Source organism: Panthera leo, chromosome A2 (genome assembly GCF_018350215.1).
Source record: "Panthera leo isolate Ple1 chromosome A2, P.leo_Ple1_pat1.1, whole genome shotgun sequence".
Taxonomy (NCBI): domain Eukaryota; kingdom Metazoa; phylum Chordata; class Mammalia; order Carnivora; family Felidae; genus Panthera; species Panthera leo.
Window position 1 is genome coordinate 50983020 of NC_056680.1, and position 26353 is coordinate 51009372.

Here is a 26353-nt window from a genome sequence, read left to right on the forward strand (position 1 = left end):
AGGAGAAGCACTTTTTACCTGCTATGCTTGTGTTCTTGAATTTCTTTACAAGCCTGAATTACTTCGTCCCAAGGAAAAGAAATAGTTAACCATTGACAAAACCCAGTCACAAACTGCAGTTTGGAGCTGTTCAAGGCATCTCAGCTGAGTCCTCTAATGACTGTGAGGCCACACAGGAAGTCCGATGCTGTCATTTCTAGCTCTGTCCAAGTAACTTGGGCTTGGACTGGCCCTTGAACAGGAGAAGTGTTCTGGGAACACTTCCTTCAGGACACCAAAATAGACTGAAAACTCCACAGCACAAGTCTGATTGGTTTTCGCCTTGAGTGAGTGGCTCTTCTCACCCCCGCTTTTGGTCCCACCCTTGACTTTCAGTGGGTTTGGAAGTCTCTTCAGGTAATGAATGTCAGGCATTGCCTTGGGGACTGAATCTATTTTAATTCCATCCATTTCTCCCATGAAATTGCCTCTGCATCACAGCCTGGCCAGAGCTCAGCCTAGAGCCTGCAGTATTGATTTGAGCAGGTCGAGTTTGGGAAAACAATCCTTCAAAGAAGCTCAGAGAGATAATTGGTGTCTTTTCTAAACCTGGGCTCATAATTCCAGGGCCTCTGTCTGATATTTATGTTTCTCCTTTCTGCCAGTGAAGCATCCTGGAATAGGCTGGAGTGTTAGAGCTGAGGATTGTTTCCTGACTTCTCAGTCAGCAGCGAGGCCTGAGGGATTAGAGTGCAGAGAGCATGGGCCGTGTCTCCAGACTTTCCTCTCTGAAGGAGCCCTTTCTGTCCTCCCTGGGGTGGCCTCCCACAGGAACTTGGCCCAAGAGTAGCTGGGGAAGTTCCATGTGAGTTTTTTTGGCCTGTGGCCACCTCCACACAATTCAGACAACTGTTGGATTGCCTTTGGGGACCTCAGCAGACTTGCACCTGTGGCCGGAGGCGTGTGCGCTCCAGAGTTTGTATTGGTTCTGGTTGAGGAAGTGAGAATTACTTCAAGAAGCTACCTCAGAGTGCCTTCTCCCACTCTTGTGGCTTGGAGCCACAGCAGCCCCAGAATGCTTACTGTGCCGTGGCATACAAGCAAGCCTCATTCTCTGTGAGCCAAGCAGTTGAGTATAAGCTGCAGGGCTGGCACTGTGGGCTCTTCTCACAGTGGCATAGTCATAATAACAGTGCGCTGTCATCTGAAAGCCATTCGCACCAGTGCTTCCTAGGTGTTTTATATATATTGTTTCATTTCATCTCGAACCATTATACAAATGAAAAAATCAAGGCTGTTTGCAGTCACAGAGCTGAGTGAAAGGCTGAGATTTGAAACTGAGAATGTTGCTGAAGCCCTTTCTCTCCACTGTTCCTCTCTATATTCCTGAGGGCCTACCCTGGCGTGGTTTCTTTCAATTTCTCTAGAGAACGATTCAGAAAAGTACCTCTTGGCCAGGTTTGTTGGAAATGGAAATGTCTCGTGAGTACCTGTCATGTTTCAGGCACTGTCCATGGTCTTTTCCAGTATGTCCCTGGAGGCCTGTGATGTCAGTGTTAGAGAGAGTGACCCTCAGTAACTAGATAAGTGACTGCAGAAAGTGCTGCCGGCACTCAGATTATAAGCCAAGCTTTGTTTGCCGGCTGTTGGCGCTTCAGGGACATGTAGGACAAAGGGACCTAGAAGTAGGGAGAAGTGACCAATAACCACGGAGCCCAGATGGAGAGAGATACAAAGAGGTGTGCAGGCAGGCAGTACCTCATCAGGAAGGCTTGTAGTCAGAAACCAAAGGAGTACTGGAGACTCATTCCCTAGCTGTCACCTGCCTGTGCTAGTCCCCATGCGTATCAGCTGTGGCCTCAGATGGGGCTCACCAGCACGGAGAAGTGTGTGAGCTGGTGGTCACCTTGGTCCTTCAGCACTCAGGGGCCTCTCAGGAAACTGGATTAGCAAGGGTAATACCTTAACTCTGCCCTTCTTTTCCAGGCTGTGAATTTTTCAAGGAATATAAGGATCGAGATTACATGGCTGAAGGGCTCATTTTTAACTGGAAGCAGGTATGAGCAGTAACATTTATCAACTTAACATTTTTTTAAATGTTTATTTATTTTGAGAGCACAGGGGAGGGGCAGAAGAAAAGAATCAAAAGCACAGAGCCCAATGTAGGGCGCCATCTCATGAACTTTGAGATCATGACCTGAGCTGAAACCCAAGAGTCAGTTACTCAACCGACTGAGCCACTCAGGCGCCCCGGTCTTAACATCTCTTTGCAAAGGGAGACCTGGAGAACAGCTTGCAGTCTTTTTGGAGAAAACAACTACCCTTTTCCTTTTTCTTCTCTTCCATGGATGAGTATCATTATTTTCCCTCCCTCTTTTCTTTGTATGTATATGTTTATATATATACATATTTTCATATATACTTTCATATATTTTTTTATATGTACTTTCCTGTCCCCCTGTAATTTGTTTCTTCAAAGGATTTTTCAGGGACAAAATAGGAAATCTCTTTCCTGTCTGTTCCACCATCTGTGTAAAAAGTGGGACCAGCATTCTCTTCCTTTCCCAGTCAGCGGGAGCAGGCCACAGGAGGCTGCTGGATGCTGAATACAGATTCACATGTCTGTCTCAGCAGCAGACACTAGAATGGCCCACTGAAAAGCTCCACTTGGAAGCACTAATCTGGTCCCTTTGATTTTAAAACTGTCACTTGCTGGGTAGCATAGGCATCTGGCCTGGAGAAGGCAAGCACTGTGGAAGGCCAGACTCTGGTAGACACAGCTTCAGGGCCATGACCTTCCCTGTCACCATGGCTTCTTCTGGTGGCTGGCCTGCATCTCACAGGTGTCTTTCTGTCCCCAGGACTACGTCGATGCCCCACTGAGCATCCCCGATTTCCTGACTTGCTCTCTGAACATTGACTGGAGCCAGTATCAGGTGAGGGGTCCAACTCGAGCAGGGTGGGATAGGGGAGGGGTACAGGGGGGCCCTGGTACTGGCCCCAGAAGTCCTTCACGCAGATACCAGAAGGTCTGACTCGTGCCCTCTGACTTCTCACAGCCTGGGAGAGAAGGAACTGATTATCCATTTAACTCTCTCCTGATTTGCTCTTGGCCCAGAAAATCAAAGCTTTCTGATCATGACTCACTCAAAGATGTACATCCACCAGCAGGTTCTGTTTCCAGAGGACCTCATGGAGTCTGCTTTTCCAGCTCTGGTCTTTAGCGACTGTTTTTCATTTTTCCTTTTAAATGCATGTTCTGCCAGAGGAAGTGCAGAGCTGTCTGACCTCGTTTGATTATAGAAACTTTAAAATTATTTCCATTGTGCTGTCTCCCCTCTCACCATGGATGGAGCCCCAGTCTCCATGGATCCCTCTCTCTACGATGTTTAGCCCACTGTAGAAGCCCCAAAGGCCATCAGCAGTGTCCTTGCCACTTGCTTCAGCCGAGACCACTATCCTTGCTCTTGCCACTGCCTTCCCTGCGTCTGTTCCTTCTACCTGGCTGCCACTTCGTCACCTCCTCTTATCTGGATGACATAGTGCCTTTAGGATTCTGCTCCAGTGTCTACTCCAGGAAAACTTCCCTGATGTACCTCCTCTCCCCTCTCCCCAGAGGGTTGGATGCCTGTATCTGCATCCCCTTTTACCCTGAATATGTCTGTCATGGAATTTTCCACTGAGCTGTAGTCACCGATTTAGAGATCTGCTTCTCCATCTCCAATAGACTGAGCTTCAGGAGGATGGGAAGCCATAGCTTGTGCATCCCCAGCACAGAAACTGGCGTGAAGCCTAGAGCCGGAAAGGCCAAGCCAGTGAATACCCAGAAAACATTCTGTTTCCCTCCCTTTTTTCTGTGCTCCCAGGTCTGGCCAGTTCCCTTCCAGCCTTCAGATCTCCCTCTGTCTGAGAGGCCCAGCTCACCTGGTAGGGAGCTGTGTACTCCCATATCACCGTGGGCTCTGTTGTCCTAGACAGACTGAGTGGCCAAAGGAACCCGCACGTTTCCTTCTAAATTTGTTGTATGCAGAGGTGCCGGATAGGCCCTACCGCGGGCCACCCTTACTCTCTTTTCTGGCACTGTTGTTTCTCCTTGGGCACAAACTGGGTCTGTTGAACTACTTACTTAAACAAATAAGGTGCGAATGTACGGGTTTGATGTGTTGATACTGCCAGGGGTGTATGTCTGTTCAAGAAGGAGTCCTGTGCATCTGAGGAGGAGCTCTGCTTAGTAGGTGGAGGCATTGGATCCAGGCTGCAGCTCACCTGGCCCTTCTCTCACCGCTTCGTGGCTTTGAGCAAGTGGCCTCACTGTCCTCTACAAGTGGAGCTGACAGCGCCTGTTTCAGAGTTGTGGCGAGGTTCAAGTATGATCACAGTGTGAAAGTGGCCTCTTAACTGAAATGCCAGACCAACTTTAATGATGATAATTAAGAAGTAGGCTGCTAGCTTGTTAACTCGAGAGAGTGAACACTAATAAAATCCTGGGCACAAAAAGTAGACGGGCAGGGCATTTTCCCGCGATGCCTGCCTCTCCAGTATTGCTCAGACCCAGAGTCTCACTGGCCCTCCTACCATCCTCTTCCTCAGTCCACATGTAGGCTCTGCCCTGTCTGCCCCTTCAGCACGAGTGTCAGGACTCCCTGTTACTCCTCCTTACCTCCCCAGGTGATCTTGTTTGCCATCCACTCTGTTACCCCCTGCTAGGTCACCACGCCCGGAACTCTGGGCCAGGCCTTTCTTGGGGATCCACACCTATATCACCTCTTACAAGTGTCCTTTCAGGCAATACCCTAAACTCAGGATTCCTGAAATGGAATTGGCCACAACCCACAGCATCCCCCGGCCGTCCACCACTTACCCAGATACTCAAAGTTGAAACTTGGGGGTTTTTCCTCCCACCTCCAATGCCAGGGTCATCGGTTCTATAAATCTCTGCCCCTGGTGAAACTCTCCAGACCTTGCCTCCATCTGTTGTACCACTAAGCCTAGTCTAGGCCCCGTCATCTCCTGGCATCTCGCATCTGAGTGGGGCCACCCTGAGGCGGGACTAGAAATCGTGAACGTAAAGCACTTGAGTAGGGCCTGGCAGATAGCAGTACTCAAATGACGGTCAAAGGTCATTATTGTCACCCCTTCCTTAGAATGTGCCACTGACTTTCCCATTTTCCTCAGAGTACAGTCCAGTGACCCTTATGTGGGCTGCTCAGCTCCACACAGTTCAGCCTCGTTCTGGTGACTAGCCGTCCTCTCCCTCTTCTCCTCCAGTCACACTGGCCTCCTTTTAGCCCCTTAGAGAAGAGTGTTCTCCTGGTTTGCACATGCTGTTCCCTCTGCCAGAAACACTTGTCTCCTTTCCCTTCCCTCTTATATGGATGTCACCACCTTCAGGAAACTTCCCTCCTGATCCCCATGGATCATGCTACGCTCAACCTGCTGGCTGGTTACATGTCCTGCAGGATCCTACAGGTGCCTTTTAGTCAGCACACTGGCGGCAGTTCTCCTTGTCTTCCCTCTCCTGCAGCCCTGTTAGGGCCCAGGCCATCATGGACCCTGCTGTTTGCCAGGGAGGGGCCCTCAGTTCATGTTCACAAGTGTGGGAACACTTCTGGCAGTACATGTTTTGGTGTTGCTGCCCTCCACATAACCAGATTGAATTCCTTAGAGGTGTGCTCATTGTTTCTGGGCCGCAAGGCCCCTTCCAGTGCCTGCTTCTCCTCAAGCTGGAGCCTGACCATGAATAGAGAGGTAACATTCTACTCCTCATCCCAAAGCACTAAGCCTTGAAGATGCAAAGGATTCCAAAACGGCCTCCGCCCTCACTAGGCTCAGTCTAGGAAAAGAGGCAAAACATAATCGTCACCTGGGCAGCAGAGGTATTGATCTATGGCTACTAAAGACTCAATAGAACATAACGGGCGTGGGCTTTTGAAGGATGAGTACGAGTTTGCCAGCCATGGGGAAGAGTACTCCAAGCATAGACACATAAGCAGTGGCATGGTGCTCCGCTCTATCCCCATAGACTTTTTCATGGAGCGCTTAGGAAGAGAGTCCCCGTAGTATATAGCACGTGACTGCAAAGGTGACTCTCCCAGTCTGGCAGGGCTGGGTTCTGCCCCAGCTCAGATTAGCTGTAGGACTTTGGGCCTCTACCAACCCAGAGCCCCCCCCCCCCCCAACCCCCCCCCAGCCTCTGGTTCCTACCCCAGCACTGGGCACAGTGAATCTGCTGCCTCTCCCTGGTCATTGGTATCCCCTTCCAGTAGCCACCATAGTTACCGGAGCTCTGCAGGCTACAGCCCTGCGTCACTTCCTGCCTTCTGGCTGCTGCAGTCTTCCCTGGCTTACCTGACCTCCCCGGACTTTGTGCTGTCACATAGCTCCTGCCTCCTCCCTTCCCCCTCCTGCTTTTCCTCACCCACAAGAATTAACAGCTCAGAGGAAGTCTGTTGGCGATGGTGTGTATGACAGGTTGAGCCAGATGAGTGACAAGACCCCTGTGCTACTACGGGTAGCAACTTTATTAGTGCAGTGCTGCAAGCGACCGTCTCAAGAGCTGCTGAAAGTGGGTCAGAGCTCTCCAGGGGCTGTGGAGGGTCAGGTAAATGAGCCTGTTTTAAATTCCTGGGAAAACCATTATGGTTACAGGTGCCATGTTCACCCTCCCCCAGGAAGTGCTTTCTCACTGGCACTTGCTGCCCTCTCCACACAGCCCCAGAACAATGATACGTAGTTGTGTTAGGAGGCTTCCCCCAGCTAGGGGAGCGGGCACTCAGAATCGGGTCAGGCCCTCCCATGGAATTCCAGATTCCAGTAGACTGTTTCTCAGAGCGTCTGGTCTGGACCTTTTGCTTGGGCTAGAACAGAAGTTCCCATCTCTTTGCAGTTTTTCTTATATTTCATCTCCCACCTCATGGACCTCCTGTATTAAAAGATCTTTCTGCCAAACAGACTATACTTATTATTTATCAAAGGACAGAGTTTGCAGTGAATAGCAGTAAAACATGAAAGCTACATGGTCGATGAGACGGTTGATATTTTCTCTGATGTGATCATGGGTGAAAGAATGGCTCTTTGCATTTGGCAGCAGTGGTCGTAGGCTCAGGCTCTTTGTTTGCTGCCACCAACTCCGTGGACAGCTGTGCTGGGAGCCCAGGGCTTAGAGGAGGCTAACGTGTAGCTGCTGCTGGGTGTGGGGCTATGAGTTGCCCAGGCCCCTGCGTGGCTTCCCATCCCTCACCATCACATCGTGTTAGAGCACAGGGTGATGGTGGCCCACAGGGTAAGGGTGCAGGGAGAGCGCTCTTGGAGTGGGGAGTGAAATGTCAGATTATCTGGGATTTAGGGCCTGTGGACAGTGACCAAGATCCTGGGTCTTGTTGTCTCAGAATAACTGTTGGATTTTATTTTTTAAATCCGTTGAATTCCCTGAGTTAAATATCAATACCAAGAGACCTTTTATCATTCTTCAACAGAGTTGGGACCTGGTGCAACAAACACAAAACTACCTGAAACTGCTGCTTTCCATAATTAACAGCGACGGTGAGTCTGCCTCTGTGTGAACTCTCAAGCCATTGGACCTTCTGGGTATTCCCAGGTCATGATACTGTGAACATGTTTGTTGGGGTCACACACCTACCTTTTGCTTTATGGGAAAAGGATTTGGGGATTCCCCTGTCCATTGGCATCTTTGTTCCTCTTTCTCAAAACCTTAGAAAACTACATTGTGCACTCCTTACCATCTGAACTACACACAGTGTTTCTACACTAAGGGCAGCTGACCTTTGATCATCAGTGTTGTGTGTGGTGTCAGAAATGCCTCTTCTAATTCAGAAAGATGAGAGAAAAATCAGTCCTGGTTTCTTACTGGGCACACACAAAAGTCCCTAGAGGGCCTGTTCTCCAGATGGTACTCTAGGCGGCTTGGCTGTTGTGATTGGTTGGGTCTGTCATGCTCAGTGTCTCTAGGGTGGGCTGGTGGACTCATTGATACCAGTCAAGACTTCTGTGGGGTTGCTCTTGCTCAAACAAGTAAAAACGTGTTAGCTTATATAACCAAGAAAGCCCCACAGCAGAGCCAGGTGCCTAAGAAATGTCACAAAGAATCTCCTTGTTTCTCAAACCCACTCTCCTTGTTTCTGGTTAGCTTCATGGCTGGCACCCATTCTTGACTTGTATCCTGCCATCTTACCTCCCCTGAAGAGAGAGTGAGCCTCTGTCCCAGAGCTCATGCTCATTGGCCCAGTTTGGGTCAAGTGCCCATCCTTGAACCAGTCACTGTGGCCAGGTGTACAAAAAAGTCATACCAGCCTCTGGAATTAGGCAGTGGTTCTCTACCTGGGCAGTACTGCCCCTCAAGGGGACCTCTGGAGAGGTGGCTGTTGTAGGAATTGGAGAAAGCCTGCTAGCATTTAGTGGGTCCTTAGCCAAGGATCCCAAATGTCCTGTAGTTCCTGGGAAAGCCCTGCACAGTGAAGAATTGTCTTCCCCCAGAGTAACTGTAGGGCCCCAGGTGGGGAGTTGCAGACCAGCCTCACCTAAAAGACCTGCTTGGGCAGCACTGCTTTCTAAGAAGTACCTAGAAAGATAGCCAGAAGAAAGAAGAAATGCTGTGTACAGAGACAAGTGCCTATCACCCACCCCTTTCCAGAACTAGGTTGGAGACGAATCTTGGAGAGGCCCACCAGGAAGAAGGAGAGTAGGGCTAGCCTGGCTTTCTGACACCAGGCCAGGGCGGGAGCATGTCCCCTACTCATCCACTCGTGTGCTTTTCTTCTGGGCCTCCTGTTGTGTGGTTCCTGAGTAGATGACAGCGGGCTGCTGGTACACTGTATCTCGGGCTGGGACCGGACACCACTCTTCATCTCTCTCCTGCGCCTTTCCTTGTGGGCTGTGAGTATGGATGGGCTGGGCTGTGGAGTCAGGGAGCTTTCAGAGGCCATCTACCAAGATCTACCCTTTGGGAGAATTAGGACTGTCTCCAGAAAATCGAGATTTGGAGTGAGGGACCCCAAGTGTTGAGAGCAAGTGCCGGGTTCAACACTGTTCTTGGGGCTTTGGGGCAGCCTGGTTGTCACTGCGTCTGTGGTTGCAGTTCAGCTTCTGAGACAAGGAGGGGGCTTTATCGTGGGGGTCACCTTTCTAAACTTGGCAGTCTCTCTGGTTTCTTCCAGGATGGGCTTATCCACACATCCCTAAAGCCTGCTGAGATCCTCTACCTGACTGTGGCCTACGACTGGTTCCTCTTCGGGTAAGCCTTTGGGGAATGTCAGGTTGTTGGGTGGGGGCAGTGCCTTGGGAACTGCGTTTCCAAGTGTATTTGGGTGTGGTGGCTTGTGTGACAGGGCTAGAGGTGAAGACACTCCCTCCTCTTTGGGGAAGCCTGAAGGTGCTTGTTAGGCCCCACCTGAGGTTGTAGTGCCAAAGCCAGGGTCTCCCCACTGTGACTCCAGTCCCCCTTTGACTTCCTGTCATGGCGCTGCTCTCTTTGACCTCCTCACCTTCTTGTTTCAGGCACATGTTGGTAGATCGGCTCAGCAAAGGAGAGGAGGTGGGTACTATGAGTAAACACCTGGGCCCTGAGACCATTAGCATGACTTCTGTTTGGTGTCCGCACAGAGGGAGCAGTTCCTTGCTCCATTGTGTAGGGATCGGGCAGCACAGCCCGAAAAGCACCAGCACTATAGCCCCAGTCCTGACCCTCTGTTCTTCTCCCTGAGGTAGAGATAAGACATTTGCCTTCACTCACTGCAATCACCTCATCTGTCATTTCTCTTCCCCTTGCTTTTGCTGCCATTTTTCTTATGGGTGACCTTGTTTTCTGCACTCAGTTATGGAACCAAGTTACAAGCTTTTCCTTGGCCCCTCAGCCCTACAGCTACAACCCAGAGGCTCTTTCCTGTCTCTTTTCCTCATCACACCCACTCAGCAGCTTTGAAGCCCCAGGGCCAGCCGACTAAGCAGAGTCTTGGCCAACTGCTCACCACCACCCCAGGCCCAGACCAGGCACAGCCAGCAGGGCTCCAGGGTTCCCTTACTCTCTGGGTGCCGTCCCTTCTTTCCCTCTCTGTCGTCTCCACACCCCATCCTTTTCTGCTTTTTGCAGTCTTTGCCTCTTTGGTGGGCTTGTTTTTCAGCCTGTTTGCCCAGCGCATAGACCAGGAGTCAGACCCGAGTTTGAACCCTGGTTTTCCCACCTATTACCTGGTGACCTTGAGTAATGTGATTAACCTTGGGTCTCCTGGTGTTAATTGTGCTGCCTCACAAAGAGAATAAGTCTAGGTGCCCAGTGTGGGAGCTGTCACACAGCGTTAGCGCTTTCTTTTCTGCCCCCTGTCCACCCACCCCCCTTTTCCTGAAACGTCTTTCTCACCCTCCTGAGGCTGCCTTCTTTCCAAGCATCTTATCTTGTGCCTCCTCCTTTTGTTCCTCCCTCTCAGCGGCTTCTCTCCCCTTCCAGATCTCTTCTGAGTGCTTATCGCATCTGCCAGGGCTGCAGAGCTCATAAGCCTGTTCCTCAGAGGCCTCCGTGAACTCTGTCAGAGGCGGTGACTTTGGCATTGAAATTGGCACATAAAGCCCCTTTGCAGCCTGTCATTTTGAGACTCACTGGTGCTCCAGAGCATTCTGTACACCACACCATCTCCCTTACCCCCAAGGGAAGGCAGATTCTGCCTTCAGAAACTGGACAGTGGATGAGGCTGAGCCCAACAGGGTCTGGATTCAGACCCTGGCCATCTCTCAGCATAAACAAGAGGGTCTTCTCAGCTGGGAGGGTCAGTTTTCAGGGTGTGGGCTTTTTTTTTTTTTTTAAATGTTTTAACATTTATTCATTTTTGAGAGACAGAGCATGAGTGGAGGAGGGGCAAAGAGAGAGGGAGACACAGAATCTGAAGGAGGCTCCAGGCTCCAAGCTGCAGCACAGAGCCCGATGTGGGGCTCAAACTCATGGACCGTGAAATCATGACCTGAGCTGAAGTCAGATGCTCAACCAACTGAGCCACCCAAGCATGCCTGGGCTTTTCCCTAACCCCAACCAGACACTCCAGACACTGATGCTTTAAAACAAACAAAAAACAAAACCTAGGGGCCTCTTAAATAGCACTCTGTCCTTGTCTCCAGCCCTCGAGGTTCACAGCGTACTGGCATATTAAAGACTTTAAAGAGTCTGTGGTGAAGACACCTATTTAATTTTATGTAACACACATTTTCATACTGACCCCACCTGGGTACCTGCCTTCCCTTTTTGGGGGTGGGGGTGGGGGTTGTTTGTTTGAGGAAATCGTCTGGGGTTCTGGGATAGTGTGTGGGTGTTTATCTGAGTGAGGGTTTGATGGGCCACACCTTTCGGAGTCACTGTGGAGTTTATTTAAAAAGTGCAGAGACTGCCTTTTTTTAAACATTTGTTTATTTTGAGAGAGAGCGCACATACGCATGCAAGCAGAGGGGAGGGGCAGAGAGAGGGAGAGAGAGAATCCCAAGCAGGCTCTGCACTGTCACCTCAGGGCAGAGCCTGACAAGGGGCTCGGACTCATGAACCGTGAGATCAGGACCTGAGTGGAAATCAAGAGTCAGCTGCTCAACCGACTGAGCCACCTAGGCTCCCCGCCCCCAGAGACTGCCTTTGTGCACTTCATGGAGGCCCATTTGACTAGGGCACTGGCTGGAAAGGAAGAGAGAGAATTTGCCCAGAGTGGTGGGGATGCAGCTAGAGGTCAGAAGCTCTTCCTGCCTGTGCCCATCTCAGATTCTGAGCCAGATCATGGCTGTCCCTGAACCCTGGTCGTTTTGAACTACTATATCTGGGTATTTCCCCTACAAAATCTGATCCCTTTCCCTTCCATTATGTTCCCACGGTGTCCATTAATCTCACCCCCAAATAATCTCTCTCCCAGCTGTTCTTCCTGGTTAGCCTCTCTCCTTGGGATTCTTAGAAGAGGCTGAGGGGGAAAGCTGCCATTCCCTTTATCCTTTTCAGTAGCTTGAGAACATGCATGTTGAATTTGAAGGTGGTTGGAAAACTCCGTGGCTTACCCATGTATGAAACCTTCCTTGGCTCCGCCCAGGCACATCTGCCCGGTCTGCTAAGCCCTTTCCCACCTGTACTGTTTATAGAGCAGAGTATCCATCAGGGTCCCCGAGGCAGGGCTGTTAACTGTCAGCAGGCTGACCAGGTGGCTGGCTGCTAGATTCTCTTCCTTGGAGAAAGCTGTCTTCTCATGTGTATTGCTTTTTGGTTTCTTCAGATTTTCTTCTTCTGCTTCAATTTTTTGAAGCATATCATCTCTGAGGAGTTCTCTGCTCTGAAGACACAGAGGTGAGGAGAAGGCTTTTCTCTCACTCTGGGCAGGGCGCTCTGGGAAGGACCATTCTGGGAAGGGTAGGCAGGGTCTCACTCACTGTCTTAGCCTTGCCTGGCTTCCCTGCCTGCTTGGCAAGCTGACCTCTGAGGCCAGGGTAGAGATCCCTGGTGACATCTAGTCAGGGAAGAGGCTCTTCTGCCTGTGAGGCAGGGCTGGGGTCTGCCTGCAGTTATACTAGCAGAAGGGCTTTCGGACCAAGGAGTGGTCTCTGGTGACTAAGCAGGGCACACTGCTGCAGGGAAAAGCCAGCCGAAGCACAGGAGGACTCCCGACACTCCAGTCTCTGGCTGAGGCAAATTCTTCTGCCTGCCCTTCCCTGGGCTGCTGCAGCGGTGTGTCTGTGTCGCTGTGCAGCCCACCATCGTGGAACAATCTGCCTCCAGCCTGGGAAGCACAGGAGTCTTGTCTGGCAGTTGCCTTACGACCTCTGTGAGAGTTGGTATCTTTTCTGAATTCACTTGCCTTCCAAATCCAAGCTCCTAGGTGTGTTGGACCAGATTGAACTCTGGGGGGCCAAGGTGAAAGGAAGGAGTCAGACTTTGCTGGCCTCTCAGAAGTGGCCTGATGTTTTGCAACACTCTAGGTAGGACATGTCTCATTGAGTTGTCAGTGAGTTGGAGCTTCTTTCCCGGGCAAACAGCATGCCGGGCATGGGGACGACAAAAGAGCCCCCGGCCCCGAATGTAATTCACTATTCTGTTTCTGTTTATAGGAGGAAGAGTTTACCAGCCCGGGACGCAGGCTTCACTCTGGAAGATATCTGTATGCTGAGTGAGTTACAGGCCCCAGCAGGTTTCCCTTCCTCTGTGCATATTTCTTAGTATAGACCACACAGGAACTGTTTGTTCTAGAAACTTCTCTTTCCAGCTGTATGGTATGGAAGAAGTGGGGGACCAGTAGTGTGAGAAGATAATGTGCTGACTGATGGCACTTGCTTCTTTCAGGACGAAAGGACCGTGGCAGCACCACCAGCCTTGGCAGTGACTTCTCTCTGGTCATGGAGAGCTCCCCAGGAGCCGCCGGGAGTTTCACCTATGAGGCCGTGGAGCTGGTCCCTGCAGGAGCACAGACTCAGGCAGCTTGGTGAGGGGCCAGGCTGGAACTAAGCTTGCTCACAGCTGTGGCCCAGGGCCACCAGCTCCAGGGAGCCCCAAGAACAAAAGGGACCCCCGACAGTAGGGCTGAGAGCACAGCTCCCTGTCCTGCTGTCTCTCCTGGACCTCAGAGGCCAGCCATCTGGTTGGTGAGGGGCACTGTCCGTGGTGGCCCAGGAACATAAAGGACCGGGGCTCTCTGTGAGATGAAGAAAGAAGCTGCTGGGCTGGGCAGACAGGGTGGGGGTGAGGGGAGGCTGGTGTTAAGAAGACTCCCTGGAGGAGCTCCCTTGTATCATTTGCCTGGGAGGTTGCAGGCGGCGGGGGGGGGGGGGGGGGGGGGGGGGGGAAGACAAGTAGAGAAAAGAAGAAAATGAGAAGGGACTACAAAATGATGATTGGGAATTGGGGACTTGTTGGAGGGTAAACTCCTCTGAGAATCTGATGACTCTGTCTCTAGACAAATGACTCAAAATTTTGCATAACATTTGGAAGGAGGGGCAGTTTCTGAGCTATTAGTTACAAATCTAGCATGTGCTCTGAGGCCAGTAGGCCAGCATTATTTGGATGTCACAGTCCCTCTGAAGACCCAGCTCTTGCTGCCCATAGCCAAGCCTGAGGGAATACTAATGTATACTCATTCTTATGTGGCATTTTCCCAGTAGAAGGAAGGACCGGGCCCTGAGATATGGTAAAAGTGGGCAGAGGGCTTGCCTGGGGTGGCCCCTTGGCCAACAGCCCTACTCTTTCTACTGCAGGAGGAAGAGCCACTCATCCTCTCCACAGAGTGTGCTCTGGAACCGGTCACAGCCCTCAGAGGACCGCCTGCCTTCCCACCAGGGGCTGGGGGAAGCCAAGTCTTCCAGCTCCTCATCCTCGAACCATTCTGACTTTTTCAGGATGGGTAGCAGTCCCCTGGAGGTCCCCAAACCCAGGTGAGGAGCTCCAAAGCCCCTAATGGTGGAGGTAGTTAGCCCTCCCCTCTTAATAAGCCTGGAGAGTGGGGTTTCAGCCCCTGAGCTGGTGTCTCAGGTGGTTCCTTGGCATGCAGCCTGGTCAGCAGTGTACCCAGGAGGCCAGAGGGGTTGGCCAGGCTTGCAGGCCCACCCCTATTTGGAGGATGTGTTAGTGTTTGGGTAAGAGCTAGTCTGCAGCACCAATTGAAGACTCCTTCCCAGAGCCCTGGCAGATAGGGAATCCAGAAGCTGTACTGGTTACAGTGTGATGAGCAGGGGGTTAGGGCTGCCTCCACCTATTGCCTTTGGCAGGTCTCAGCCCCTGGGCCCTCATATTCTGTTTCAAGAGATGGACTCAGATCCTCAAAGTCCTTTTTGGTCCTCATATTCCATGTCTGAGTTGGAGGGGCGGTGAGGAGAATAGACAGTAGTGAGCTAGGCTAGATGTGTGTGGCTCCGGTGAACCTTGGGAGACTCTACATCTGAGAAGTGCTCAGCCAGATGTACAAGTGTGGCTGGAGCATGCTGCAGAAATAATGTTTCCTATAAGAGGTTGAAGCTGAGCACTGGGTAGGTAGGGGCTTAGGATTGAGGGATGGCCTGGCACTTGGGGAAAGCATTTCCTAGCATTGCCATGTTTTCCATGTCATACACACAGGGAAAGGATCCTGTGAGTTGCTTTGTTCTCTAAAGTCTTGAGAATGTCTGGCCCTTCTGGAGAGAACAAAGCAGGGTGTGGCTTAAGAGGTCCTTAAGAAATTCCAAGGAGAAAGGGGCATTTAGCATAAAGAGCATGAGCCTTAGAGTCTAGCCCAGATTCGAGCCCAGCTCTGAAATGAACTGCTCCAAAAGTTTCAGGTCTTACCAGCATGCATGTTAACAGTAAGGAAACCAAGCCCCAAAGTCACAGGCATGTTACAAGGAAAGACCTGAAATTTCTGGAACCCTCTTCCCATCACCATCCTCTGGTTTTTCTCCTTGGGCAAAGGCAGGCAGTGGAGGAAGGGTGCCCTTCTCCACACAGGCAGAGGAGGTCAGCTGTAGGCTAGTAGGAGCCCCGCAGAGTGCACGGGCCCAAGGAGTCCCCTGTGCTCACCTTTAGAGAACCCAGAGCACTCACATGTCTGCCAGTGCTATAGCTGCATCCACTAAACAAAGATTATAACTCCTTTGACCCCACAGGAGGTTTGGTGAAGGTGGCTGAGCAGAGCGGGTGCTGGGCAGACAAGTCACAGGCCTGTGCGCGTTCTTGTCCTGTGTGCCCGCTGCCATGGCACCCTTGTCTGCACGCCCAGCTTTCCTCAGGCCTGTTCGAGGGCCGCAGTGGCCCTACATAACCCTCGCAGTTCTGGGCTGGAACTCTTACTCACTGTCCCTACCTCCCTTCCTGCCTGTGCAGCATTGCTAGACAACTGGGAAAGAGACCAGAAGATTCCTCTTATCCTCTCAGGTCCTGCTCCAGTCTCAACTATCCAGCTGCTAGGGGCTCCCGCTGAGGTGGCACTCCATCACCTCTTCCCACACCCTAGCTTTTTATTACCCCTTCTTCTTGCCAAGAAATCCTACTTCTCAATCTTGTGATAGTTTTCGTCAGCATCACAGTGGTTTTTGCCTGCACTGGGTGGCTCAGACTCTGAGGGTTGGCCCAGGAGAGCTACAAAGGCCCCTCCCTAAGGAGACCAGAGGGCTGGGGGAGTCCTCTGGCCTCACAGCCCTGTGTGCTTGGCATAGTCGAGACTGGGATAGCTGGGCCAAAGTGGGGCACAAGGCCTTGGAGAGGCGTGGGCAGGGCTGCTTTGAGGTGTTTGGCTCTGCCAGTCTATTCTGGGAATGCCTGCTTAGAGCCCAGCTGGTCTGGCCAGGCAACAAGGTTCTGGACTGGGAGCCTGTTTGCCAGAGGTTTTGAAAGACTAGATTATTCAGATTTGGAGCATTCTAATTATGTATTTCCATTAACATTAAAATTAATTTAGTCTCTTTTATCTTAAAGTGCCTGAGGGATCCTGTCATTAGCTTCCCTGCCTGCCTCTCTTAGGTAACAACAGCCAATCAGCTTTTTAATGCAGCAGGGGGAACTGCATGGAAAGAACCCCTATCTGTGACAGCTGAAATTTCCCTCATGATGTGAATTCTCTGGGTTTCATATGCTCCAAATTCTCTCTTAAAGCAGGATTTTCCTATGAAAAGAGTCAGCGAAGCTTTGTTCACAGTTAAGAAGTAGGTGTTGTGCTGGGAAGAAAGTTCTGTGGGGTGCTAATTCTTACCCAGCCCCAACACTGTACTCCTCTCTGAGAAGACTTGTGGCTCTTTTGCATTATTAGTTGCCATGCAGCAGCTTCTGATTGAGCTGCATTTCTGGACTATTGTTAAATCTCTCATCAGCTATAGGGCTGGGGGCTGGGAGGAGGCAAGACCACTGCTCTGAGCTCATGTGCCTCCCAAGGTCCTGGTTACTAAATGGCTCAGCCCCATGTGGCCTTGGTCTCTGCTCCTGAGTCAGACATCTTTAGGGGTGGGGGGTTGCTAGCACAGCACTGTCCACGCCTGAGGAGGGATGGTGCCACCACTGAGCCCAGCTTGAAGCCAAGCTGCCTAAAGAGCAGATTAACTTGGCTAAGGGACACCCAGCAGCCTGGTTGAATAGCTAAGTGGAAACATAGGAACCAACTTCTGTTGCCCAGCTAGCTGCTCTTTCCCCATCTTTCACCACATACCAACTGCTCAGTATAACCATTGAGCTCTGTCCTGGGCTGTGTTTAGTGAGGCAGAGAAACCAGATTGCTTTCTGCAACACATAGGGTTCCTGTCTCATGTTTAACATTGTCTTGCATGGGACCATAGCTCCAAACCAAGGATGAGTGGTGAGAGGGCATTGCCAGCTTAAGACCCAGAAAAGGACACTTAGAGCCATTAAAGATTTCTTGGGCTGCTGCAGGAATGCAGTTTCATTCCTTCCATCCTTCCTTTTCTCTCTCTCTCTCTCTCTCTCTCTCTGTCTCTCTGTCTCTGTCTCTCTCTCTGTCTCTGTCTCTCTCTCTCTCTCTCTCTCACACACACACACACACACACACACACACACACACACACACACACACTGATGTTTGTTTAAAGTGTGGGTTGGGGAAAACTGATGCTTCCCCATTCCTGGAAGCATTCAGTTAGGCAGAGGCTCTGGAACCATCATCTGGAGGCTTGAGGGTTGTTGGTAGGGCATAAGTGTAGATTAGAGGTGACATCCAGGCCCTCTCAAAGTTTGGGATTTTAGGTCTTGGCTCAGATAGTCATTCCCTACATGACTTCAGACAGGTCACTTGAGGACTTTGGGCTTCTATTTTTCATCTGTGTAATGAGAGGTTTAGATGGGCAACACCCAGGTTCTTCCTAGCTGTGTACCTTCAAGCCTTCTGCATCAGCATCATTTCAGGTGCTTCCAGAGGCAACTAACAGAAAACCCATCTCGATAGATTTAAACAATAAGGGAAAACTTGGTTCTTATGGAAAAGTCCAGTGGAAAAATGACCTTCCAGTGTAGTCTATTCAAGGCTCCAGCTCCATTTTCTTGTGGTTCTTTACCCTTCCCTTCTTCTACATGCTAGCTCTGCCTTGACAGCTTCCCTAATGGTGAACAGCCACTTCTAGGACACCCTGCTTCCTTTGTCACATCCAGGAATCACAAAAGGGCCTCTTTTCTAATCATGGATCGGAAGCTCTGTGCTTTATTCCAGTTGGAAATGATGTGCCCATGCCTGAACCAATCCCTGAAGTCCCTCCCACCCTTTATCAGGAAGGAAGATCAGTGTATCATGAGGCTGGCTTAGGCTAGTCCCAGCTTTGCCCGCCAGCTGTTTGTAACTTGGAAAAATCACTTCCCTGCTGAGCTCAGTTTTTTCATTCCACCTTTAAAGTTCAAGTAATGATCCTGGCTTACCTAAGTTTGGGTTTAAATTACACAACGGAGGGGCGCCTGGGTGGCTCAGTCTGTTGAGCGTCTGACTTCAGCTCAGGTCATGATCTCGTGGTTTGTGAGTTCGAGCCCCGTGTCGGGCTCTGTGCTGACAGCTCCAGAGCCTGGAGCCTGCTTCAGATTCTGTGTCTCCCTCTCTTTCTGCTCCTCCCCTGCTCACGCTCAGTCTCTCTCTGTCTCTCAATAATAAACGTTAAGGAAAAAAAAATTTTTTAATTAGATAATGGAGCGTAGTATCTAGCACATAGTAAATACTCATCCTTTCCATAAATGCTCAGTAAACAGTTGTGGTAAAGGACCTGTCCTTATTCACATATCTGATGGCATACAGGCCATGTCAGGGCACTAGGCTGCTAGGTAAAAGGCCAGGCCACGCACTCAGGCCAGACCTGTTCATTCTTGCCTCAGCTGTGTGGGTTGGGGCCAGCTCTGCTTGTATGGATATTCTTGTACCTCCTTCCAAAAAGGACTGTCTAAAAGATACCTGCCTGAGTCCTGCCCACACTGGGTGCCTGACAGGAGGTGGGGAAAGATGGGAGGTGGGGAAAGATGGGAGTTGTGGCTCTAGTCTCCTGGGCAGAGACAGGAGCCCTCTGAGCTTCAGGGATGTGGACACATGACCTTGGAAGAATCATTGGCTCCACAGTTCTCCAGTTTGAGAATAGCTTGGCCCCATGTTCCCTCTGGTCCTGTAGGCAGGAGATTGGAAGAGCTAGAACTCAGACTTCTTTTTCTGCTGCTTTGTGCTTGAGTAAAGAACCAGGGCAGAAGAGTGTGGAGTCTTGATAAAGCTGGTTAACATACCTGGGTACTGAGACCGTCTTGAAAGTTTTCCTTTTTATTACTCAGCAGGTGCAGTCACTTGTTCTAGTGACTATTTGCTTTCATCTTTAGGTGTCCCCTCCAGCCAGCTAATCTGGCACTTAAGAGCACCTCTCTGCTTCGCATAGTCCCTTGCTCTTAAACCCAGGAGCTGAACAGTTGCTTTGCAACCCTTCCTTTGACAAAAGCCTCAAGTAGGAAGATTCATCTGCAGCCTGTGTGCTCACTCTTGTACAAGATGCAAAAGATGGTTGCTTGTTGAGATGGCTTTATGTCCCCCTATTGCTATGTGTGCTGCCTACTTCATTCCACAGCTATCCCTTGGCCACTCCAAACGTGGTTCTTGCCTGGGCAGTGCTAACTGCTGGACACAGGGGGAGTAAAAGGAAGTGCCTAGCTTAGGGGACCAGAAATCCTCACATTCCATGTTCCTGCCATTTTTCCATTGGTAGTGTGAGTTTCTGATAGCCCAGGGAGGGGGGCGGCGAGCAAGAGAAACTTACGTGTTTCCAGGAGTGCCCCATCCTACTCAGCATCCCATATGTCCCCTCAAAACTCTGGTGTTTAGCAATTGTTTTCGTACAGACCGCTAAAACTGGAAGAGAAACTCTGCCCTGAAGTTTGAACAGTAGATGAGATAGATTTGTGGAGCCATGCTGACCTGAGGGGAGTTATGCTGACTGAAGGCCCAGGATAACCTGGAGGAAGCAGAGAGAAAATACCAGACTGTGGCATGTGGTCTACCCTCTCCTGGGCAGCTGTCTCTTTGATTTACAGACTGCTTGAGCCCTACCAAGTTTCTCCATCTAGAAACAAGGAAACACTTCTTTCTAGGGCACGAGGGGCTTCCACCAGGTAGCAGACCACGTCCTGTTCTCATCCCTAATGCTGCTGTCACAAACCTTCCAGGGTTTAGCAGGAATGATGAATGTGGAAGTCTCTGTGTTGCAGGGGGTTCCTATTCATGGCAGCTTTAACGTAGAAAACCATCTGTTTTCCCTGGTCTCAAGGTGGTTCTGTTGTAGGACAAATCTGTTATCAAACTTGCCTTCAAAAAGCTCTTCTTGCATTTACTAGCTATGGGACCTTGAGCAAATGTCTTCACCTGTCTGAACTGCCATTTTTCTCTCTGTCTGTTAGATAAAGATGGTTAAGGATTACCAGAGATGCAGTACCTGGCCAGAGCATCACTTAGGTGGCAGCTGCTTGAGGATGAGCCTGTGCTGGCCACTTATGAGGGCTGTTGCCTCAAACTAGGAGACCCTGATGCCAGCTAACTGGGTGGGCCAAGTTCGATGAAGGTCCTTCTCCGTTCCCCACACCCTACACCACTATGCATGCTTCTCTCTTTCTGGGTCTCTATAAGAAGCACCTTCTGCTATTCTTGAATAAAGGATCAGACATCAAAATTGATGTACCCTTGGGGATGGAGACCTGGGGTAGCCAATGAAAGAGCCTTGTTTGATGTCTTATTATCTCCTCCCCTCCCCCTCCACTTCCACTGGCTAGACTACTGCCCTGAGACAGTAGAGAGAGGCTAGCTCTCAGCGAGAAGGTGGTGGCAGCAGATTCCCAATACAACTTTCCTCTCCCTGCACACCGCTCCTCTATCTGAAAAAGGCCTGATGAAGCTGTCAAGTTGCCTGCCTGATTCATCCCTTCCCTCTGGGCATAGCCAGTGCGTTTGCTGGGTTGATGCCTCTGAATACAAACTATGGCTTCTGGAAGGTGCTGCAGAGAAAGGGGGGCGGGGGTGGCTCAAGGCTCCCATCACCTTATTCTTCAATCTAGGTCACCACCCTCCACTGTCCCCAAGAGGCTTTTTCTTGCATCACTCTGATAAGACCTCAGTGGCTCCTGGGTTCTGCCTTGCCCACCTTGCCAATCTGCATGCTGGGAGTAAGAGGTGATCCTACATACCTTGTTCTGGGGGCATCCAGGCTTGCTTTCCCGCTCTCCCCTCCATTTGGTGCTGTTGAGATTGTACTTGCTCTGTCAGCCACCAGGGCAGGCATGCCCTAACCTGAGGCTTTGGTTGCTGGCTCACCTCTTCTCATTCTGCTTTGCTCTTGTTCTTCTGCTTCTGTCTTTGCACAAAGCATTATCCTCACAGCTGATCTGTCTTATGGTCTATACTCTTCTTTCTCCATCACAACCTATCCAGCTGTTTTTGTACTTTTGAAGAAAGTGCTTGATGTTACAGAAGCTCCACCAACAGAACCTTATGGCTATGACCCAGGACCACCATAGCCGCCCCCCACCCCTCCAGGGCCACCCCTGTCAGGCATATTGACTGACTGTGCATCATCTCCCCTCTCTCTCCTCTCTGCCCCAGATCAGTGGACCATCCCCTGCCCGGATCCTCTCTCTCCACAGACTTTGGCAGCTGGCAGATGGTAACAGGCTGTGGCAGTATTCAGGAACGGGCTGTCCTGCACACAGACTCCTCTCTCCCTTTCAGCTTCCCGGATGAGCTCCCTAACAGTTGTCTGTAAGTGTCTTGCTTGAGAAGGCAGGATGCTCCCCTGCCCATGTCAGAAGCTGGTGAGCAGTCAAGAGTGTTGGTTAGGAGTGAGGCAGCAGCTGGCCCCAGGGAGCTGGCCTGGGATCGCTGCCCCTCCCCAGTGGCTCAGCTAAGTACACCTCACTGCTCCTGGACTCCTGAGGTATGAAAGAGGCCTTATGGGCTGCACAGGAAGTGTGCTACAGAGTGTGTTCATACGCCCCAGCTCCCAAAACTCATCCACGGGTGTCTCAGGGCACACCCTGAGGGAAAGCTGGCTGGACTGTAACTATAGAAGGTTCTATTTCTGTCCAAGGCTTTGCCTGACATGCGAATCCTTTGAAATCAGAACAGTGGGGTAGTGAGAGTAGGTGTATGGTGGAGACCAGAGCCAGAATGGAGTTAGGTTAGCGCGAGGGCTGTGCTCCTCCAAGCAGAATCAAGAGTTTCTTGACATTCCCTTCCCCCCTTTTGTCTTCTGTTTTTGCCTCTGGTCAGGAAAGAGAATTGGACGGTGATACTAAATCCCAAGCCTGTAAAATCCTCTTCCTTTAAGCCTCCAGTACTGGGCTTCCAACTCTTGTAGTGTATCTGCCTGAGTGGCTGCCCCCTGCCTGCTCTACTGCTTCATGGGTCCGGCAGAGGAGAGCCCCTGGTGGTCTGGGAAGCAGGGCCTGCCCCTCCCCGCGATGGGCTGAATGAACTTCAGGTGCTGGGGATTCATCATCACCACCAGAATCCTGCTCATACCCACTAGTGCTGACTGGCCGGAGGCGAGTTGCCCTGGGCAGTTACGAAGGATCAATCCCTGAAGGCGGGCAGAGACTGGATCTTAGGATTCTAGGACAGAATTGGCCCAAGAGCCCTCCCTAGAAGAAGCAGACATTTCTGCCCCTGCTTGTTAGCACCCCTCACTTAACTGGCATTAACCACTGAAACAGTGATTTGGAACAGATGAGAGTTCCAGCCCCAGATCCTACAATTTATACCTTGGGTAGCTCTCTGATGTCCTAGCCAACCCTCAGGGTCTGGGTGGTTCCCAGGGGAAAGCTAGGTTCTGAGTTATCTTATGGCTTCCAGAATTGCAGTGTAGAGGTGGGGTCAGGGTTGATTCCTGGTGAAGTCACACAGTATGTGGATTTAGTGCTTGGGCTTTGTTATCAGAGAATTTAGTCCAACTCCTAGCTGCTCTGCTTACCAGCTATGTCATTGGGTGTCAGCCCTGACTTCTCTGAGTCTGCTAGTTCATCTCTTGAGAGGGACTGGCACTAGAGTGTCTCTGCCTGCCTACCTATTGCCTGCTGTGTATCCTCAAGTAGATCACATGTTCTCTCTGGGCTCCAGTTTTCTTATCTCTAAACAAGCTGATCTCTCCCCCTTCTGCCTCCCAGAAATAAGGGGCAGTAAGAATGCACACATATAGACCTTTGGATATTCCATGTGAATACAGACTAATCTGAATCTCTCCCGGTTATATGCTGTAAAGAAAAGCTGAAGAACACATGGCCTCCAGCCTATAGGACACCTAATTAAAAAGTAAAGGAGATCTAGGGCCACACATCTCCCCCAAATGCCAAGAGAAACTTGGGAGTTGTTCACGGTATTGCAGGAATACAGTATCAGCTCCATTTTCTTAGTGCTGCTGCAAGAGCTACTTCACTTTCCTTCACCCTAGAACCTGCTGCTCCTTTCTCTTTCTCTCTCTCACACTCACTCACCCACTCATATATACCACTCCCACCAGTGTACTTTCCCTAGGTCTCTTCTCCCCATACCTACCCTAGGACTGTCATTTATCTTCATACCTCCCATCTGTTTCCCCCAGGCCCCAGGGTGCAAGTCATTTGGGCTTGAGAATTGGAGACATTGCTGCTACTTCTGACAGATTCCTGGGAGGGATTATGCAGGGATTGGTCTCTTAGGGGAAATTTTGGTATAAGTTAGTGGTCAGGGCTAGTTGTGATTTTAGGTGGATGGGAACATAAGGGCTCATGTCATAGAAGTCTGACCCCTGGAAAAAGCCCTCCAGGGCACAGTTACAGTGAACAACACGTGAGTTCCTGACCTTTCCTCTGATTCCATGTCCCTCCCACCCCTAGACTGCATACCTTTTACTCCATAGGTTGGGTGTGGCTGGTACTCCTCTTCTATTAGAGACCTTTCAAAGTGTCAGGTAGCTTCATTCTTTGATAAGCCTGAGTTTTCATGTACTTGTTCCCTTTCTTTTTTTCTTTTTTTTTTTTTTTTTAACTTGTTCCCCTTCTTGACTTATAGTTACAGGGCAGGGAGAGAGGAGAGGCTTCCTGTCTTCCACCTGTGATCAGTGTTTGTAGAGGCCACTGAAAGAAAAGCAGATGGAAGCAGAACAGGAATCCTGCCAGAAAAGCCAGCACCCTCCTAGCAGTTTGCCTGGAGATCACAGTGACTGAAGGTGTAGGTAGAGCCTCAGGGGCTTTCAGTTGAGGGCCTCTCCAGAACACTGCCAAGAGTTCTCTCCCAGGATGCTCCAGGTCCTGGCATCAAGAAAGCTGAGGCCGTTGGTCAGCCAAGGCCTGGTGCCTCATCTTGTGGTCTCTCCTTAGGTCTATGATGTGTGCCTCACATTACTCTTACTGAGGAACGGGAGCCAACAGTTGGGGCTAACTCCCTCCTGCTTACCTTCCCCTCCTCCCCAGTGCACCAATAAAGCATGCAGCTTCTAGGCAGGAACAGTAGCCTGACAGCTGAGGGGAACAAGGCCAAATATTTGTGGCTTGAACCCCAGAGGTAGTATGGCCACAGGACAGATGCTGGCCTTGAACTTTCACATGCAGGATTGGTGGTGTGGTATAATCATGAGGATGTTGGACTCTGCCCCAGGGTAACGCACTCATTCTCCCTCCTTCCCTCCGTCCTCATAGGCTTGCAGCCCTCAGTGAGCGGGAGACTCGGCTGCAGGAAGTACGCTCAGCTTTCTTGGCCACATACAGCAGCACAGTGGGGCTTCGAGCAGCAGCCCCCAGTCCCTCTGGTGCCATCGGAGGCCTGCTGGAGCAGTTTGTCCGTGGCGTTGGACTCCGGGGCACCAGCAGCAGCACCTTATGAAGTAACCAGCCCACAACAATTTCCTGCTCCTCTCACCTGAGCCCTGAGCAGAATCAAAACCATGCCCGGACAAGGGGTGCTTCAAGATAGGGAGAAATCTTCTCACTCCTTCTCCATCATACACATGGCAGCCCCAAAGCCAAGCAGGGCCAAGGACAGGGTTCTCCAACCCCCAGCTTCCTCACTGGTGATCACCACCCCTCTTGTCACTGCCTTTCACCCACCCTAGTCTTTGTTGGGATTCCCATCAACTCTCAGAACTGTGGGGAAGTTCCCTGGGGCCTTGTGAAGGCTGAGACCTCACGAAAAGACTTCCCTCTTCCCATTCTTGTTTCCTGGAGAGGAGGGGATCACCTGCACTGAGAATGAGGCAGTTTGACACAGATCACAAAATAAAATCTTTTTGAACAACTGCTCTCTTGCATTCTCGTTTGATTGCTGTCTTTGTAGGGTTATTTGGAAGGTTCTTACTGTTCTTCCTTGTGCAGGAAGGGATTGGGGTGGGGGCAGGTAAAGCAGAAAGACAACTGAAGACAGGGTTGTACCTCTTAACTCCTGACCCATGAAAATCTCAGTGAGATGAGGACATGTAGTCACAGGTGGTTAAAGTGGGAGCAGTGATTCTCAGACATCAATGGACCCTAGTCATGTGGGAAGCCTATTCACACAGATTCCCCAAGTACTAGAGGAATTTAGATGGGGTTGCTGAGATCTTCAATTAGCGAGGAATGGGTAGGGGTGGAGGATCTTTCATTTTTAACAAGTTCTGCAGGCAGCACAGTCCTGTTACAGGTGACTAGCAGCCCCTGCCTTACGGAGCCCTGACTGGTGGAGGGACTGGCTTCTGGGGCTTTGGAGACAGTAATTGATGTGGGGAGAATGGACCTGGCTGACTACCACTCTCATCTGCAGTGTGACCTAGATAGAGTAGATTGCATCCCCACAGTATGTCTGCATCTCTAATACCATGAAGTCAGGGTTCAAAGACATGGGCAAAGGGCTTTTCACAGGGCTCTAACAGCCATTTACTGAGCTCTGTCTCTTCACACAAAAGAGGTCATCAGTGTGACTGCCCAGAGGAGGGAAATAATAGCAGTGGACATATTTTGAATACTTACTGTGTACAATCCCCTGAGCTAAGGATTATCTCAAAATTTTACATCACACCAAGTAGGTACTATTGTAATGAGACTGGGCCACAGAGACGTTGAGTAACTTGCCCAAGGTCACACAGCTAGTAAGAACAAATGTACCGTCCTCCTATCCGGAGACCAAAGCAGGGCGGAAGTGGGAAGGGGGAGAAGCAGATTGTTCAGGGAGCAGTTCAGGAAGAGGAAACGTCCCCAACGCCCACCAGGTGCCCCAAACCATTCAGCACCGCGGACAGCTCTCAAAGGTTTTTTGGGTTTCGCCAGGGAGAAATGCGCTGGGAGGGACTCCCAAGGTATGGGCTGGACTTGGGGTCGGGGTTAGGTTCCCGGCAGGCTCGAGGCTGCTCCAATGGGGCGGGGGCCACCCGCAAGGCCGGGCGGGGCTATGTAGCCATCTGGAGTCACTGCCGCCGGCGGCCACAGTCAAGGCGCGACAGG

At 50.8% G+C, this 26353-nt stretch overlaps 1 protein-coding gene across 5 annotated transcripts in view; it reads left to right on the top strand.

Moving 5' to 3' along the window:
* MTMR14 (myotubularin related protein 14) overlaps window positions 1-25177 on the top strand; it is a 45838-nt gene extending 20661 nt beyond the window's left edge. For 2 of the 5 annotated variants that reach the window (XM_042910307.1, XM_042910313.1), the window contains exons 8-19: window positions 1966-2036; window positions 2841-2915; window positions 7455-7521; window positions 8786-8871; window positions 9153-9229; window positions 9493-9529; window positions 12225-12295; window positions 13054-13112; window positions 13286-13424; window positions 14194-14370; window positions 21513-21668; window positions 24581-25177. In XM_042910307.1, the coding sequence (XP_042766241.1) occupies window positions 1966-2036; window positions 2841-2915; window positions 7455-7521; window positions 8786-8871; window positions 9153-9229; window positions 9493-9529; window positions 12225-12295; window positions 13054-13112; window positions 13286-13424; window positions 14194-14370; window positions 21513-21668; window positions 24581-24764 (1199 nt within the window). In that variant the 3' untranslated portion in view covers window positions 24765-25177. The remainder of the gene's footprint in view (window positions 1-1965; window positions 2037-2840; window positions 2916-7454; window positions 7522-8785; window positions 8872-9152; window positions 9230-9492; window positions 9530-12224; window positions 12296-13053; window positions 13113-13285; window positions 13425-14193; window positions 14371-21512; window positions 21669-24580) is intronic. The other 3 variants (XM_042910332.1, XM_042910324.1, XM_042910342.1) reach the window with 3 other exon arrangements.
* Window positions 25178-26353: the final 1176 nt, after the last annotated feature.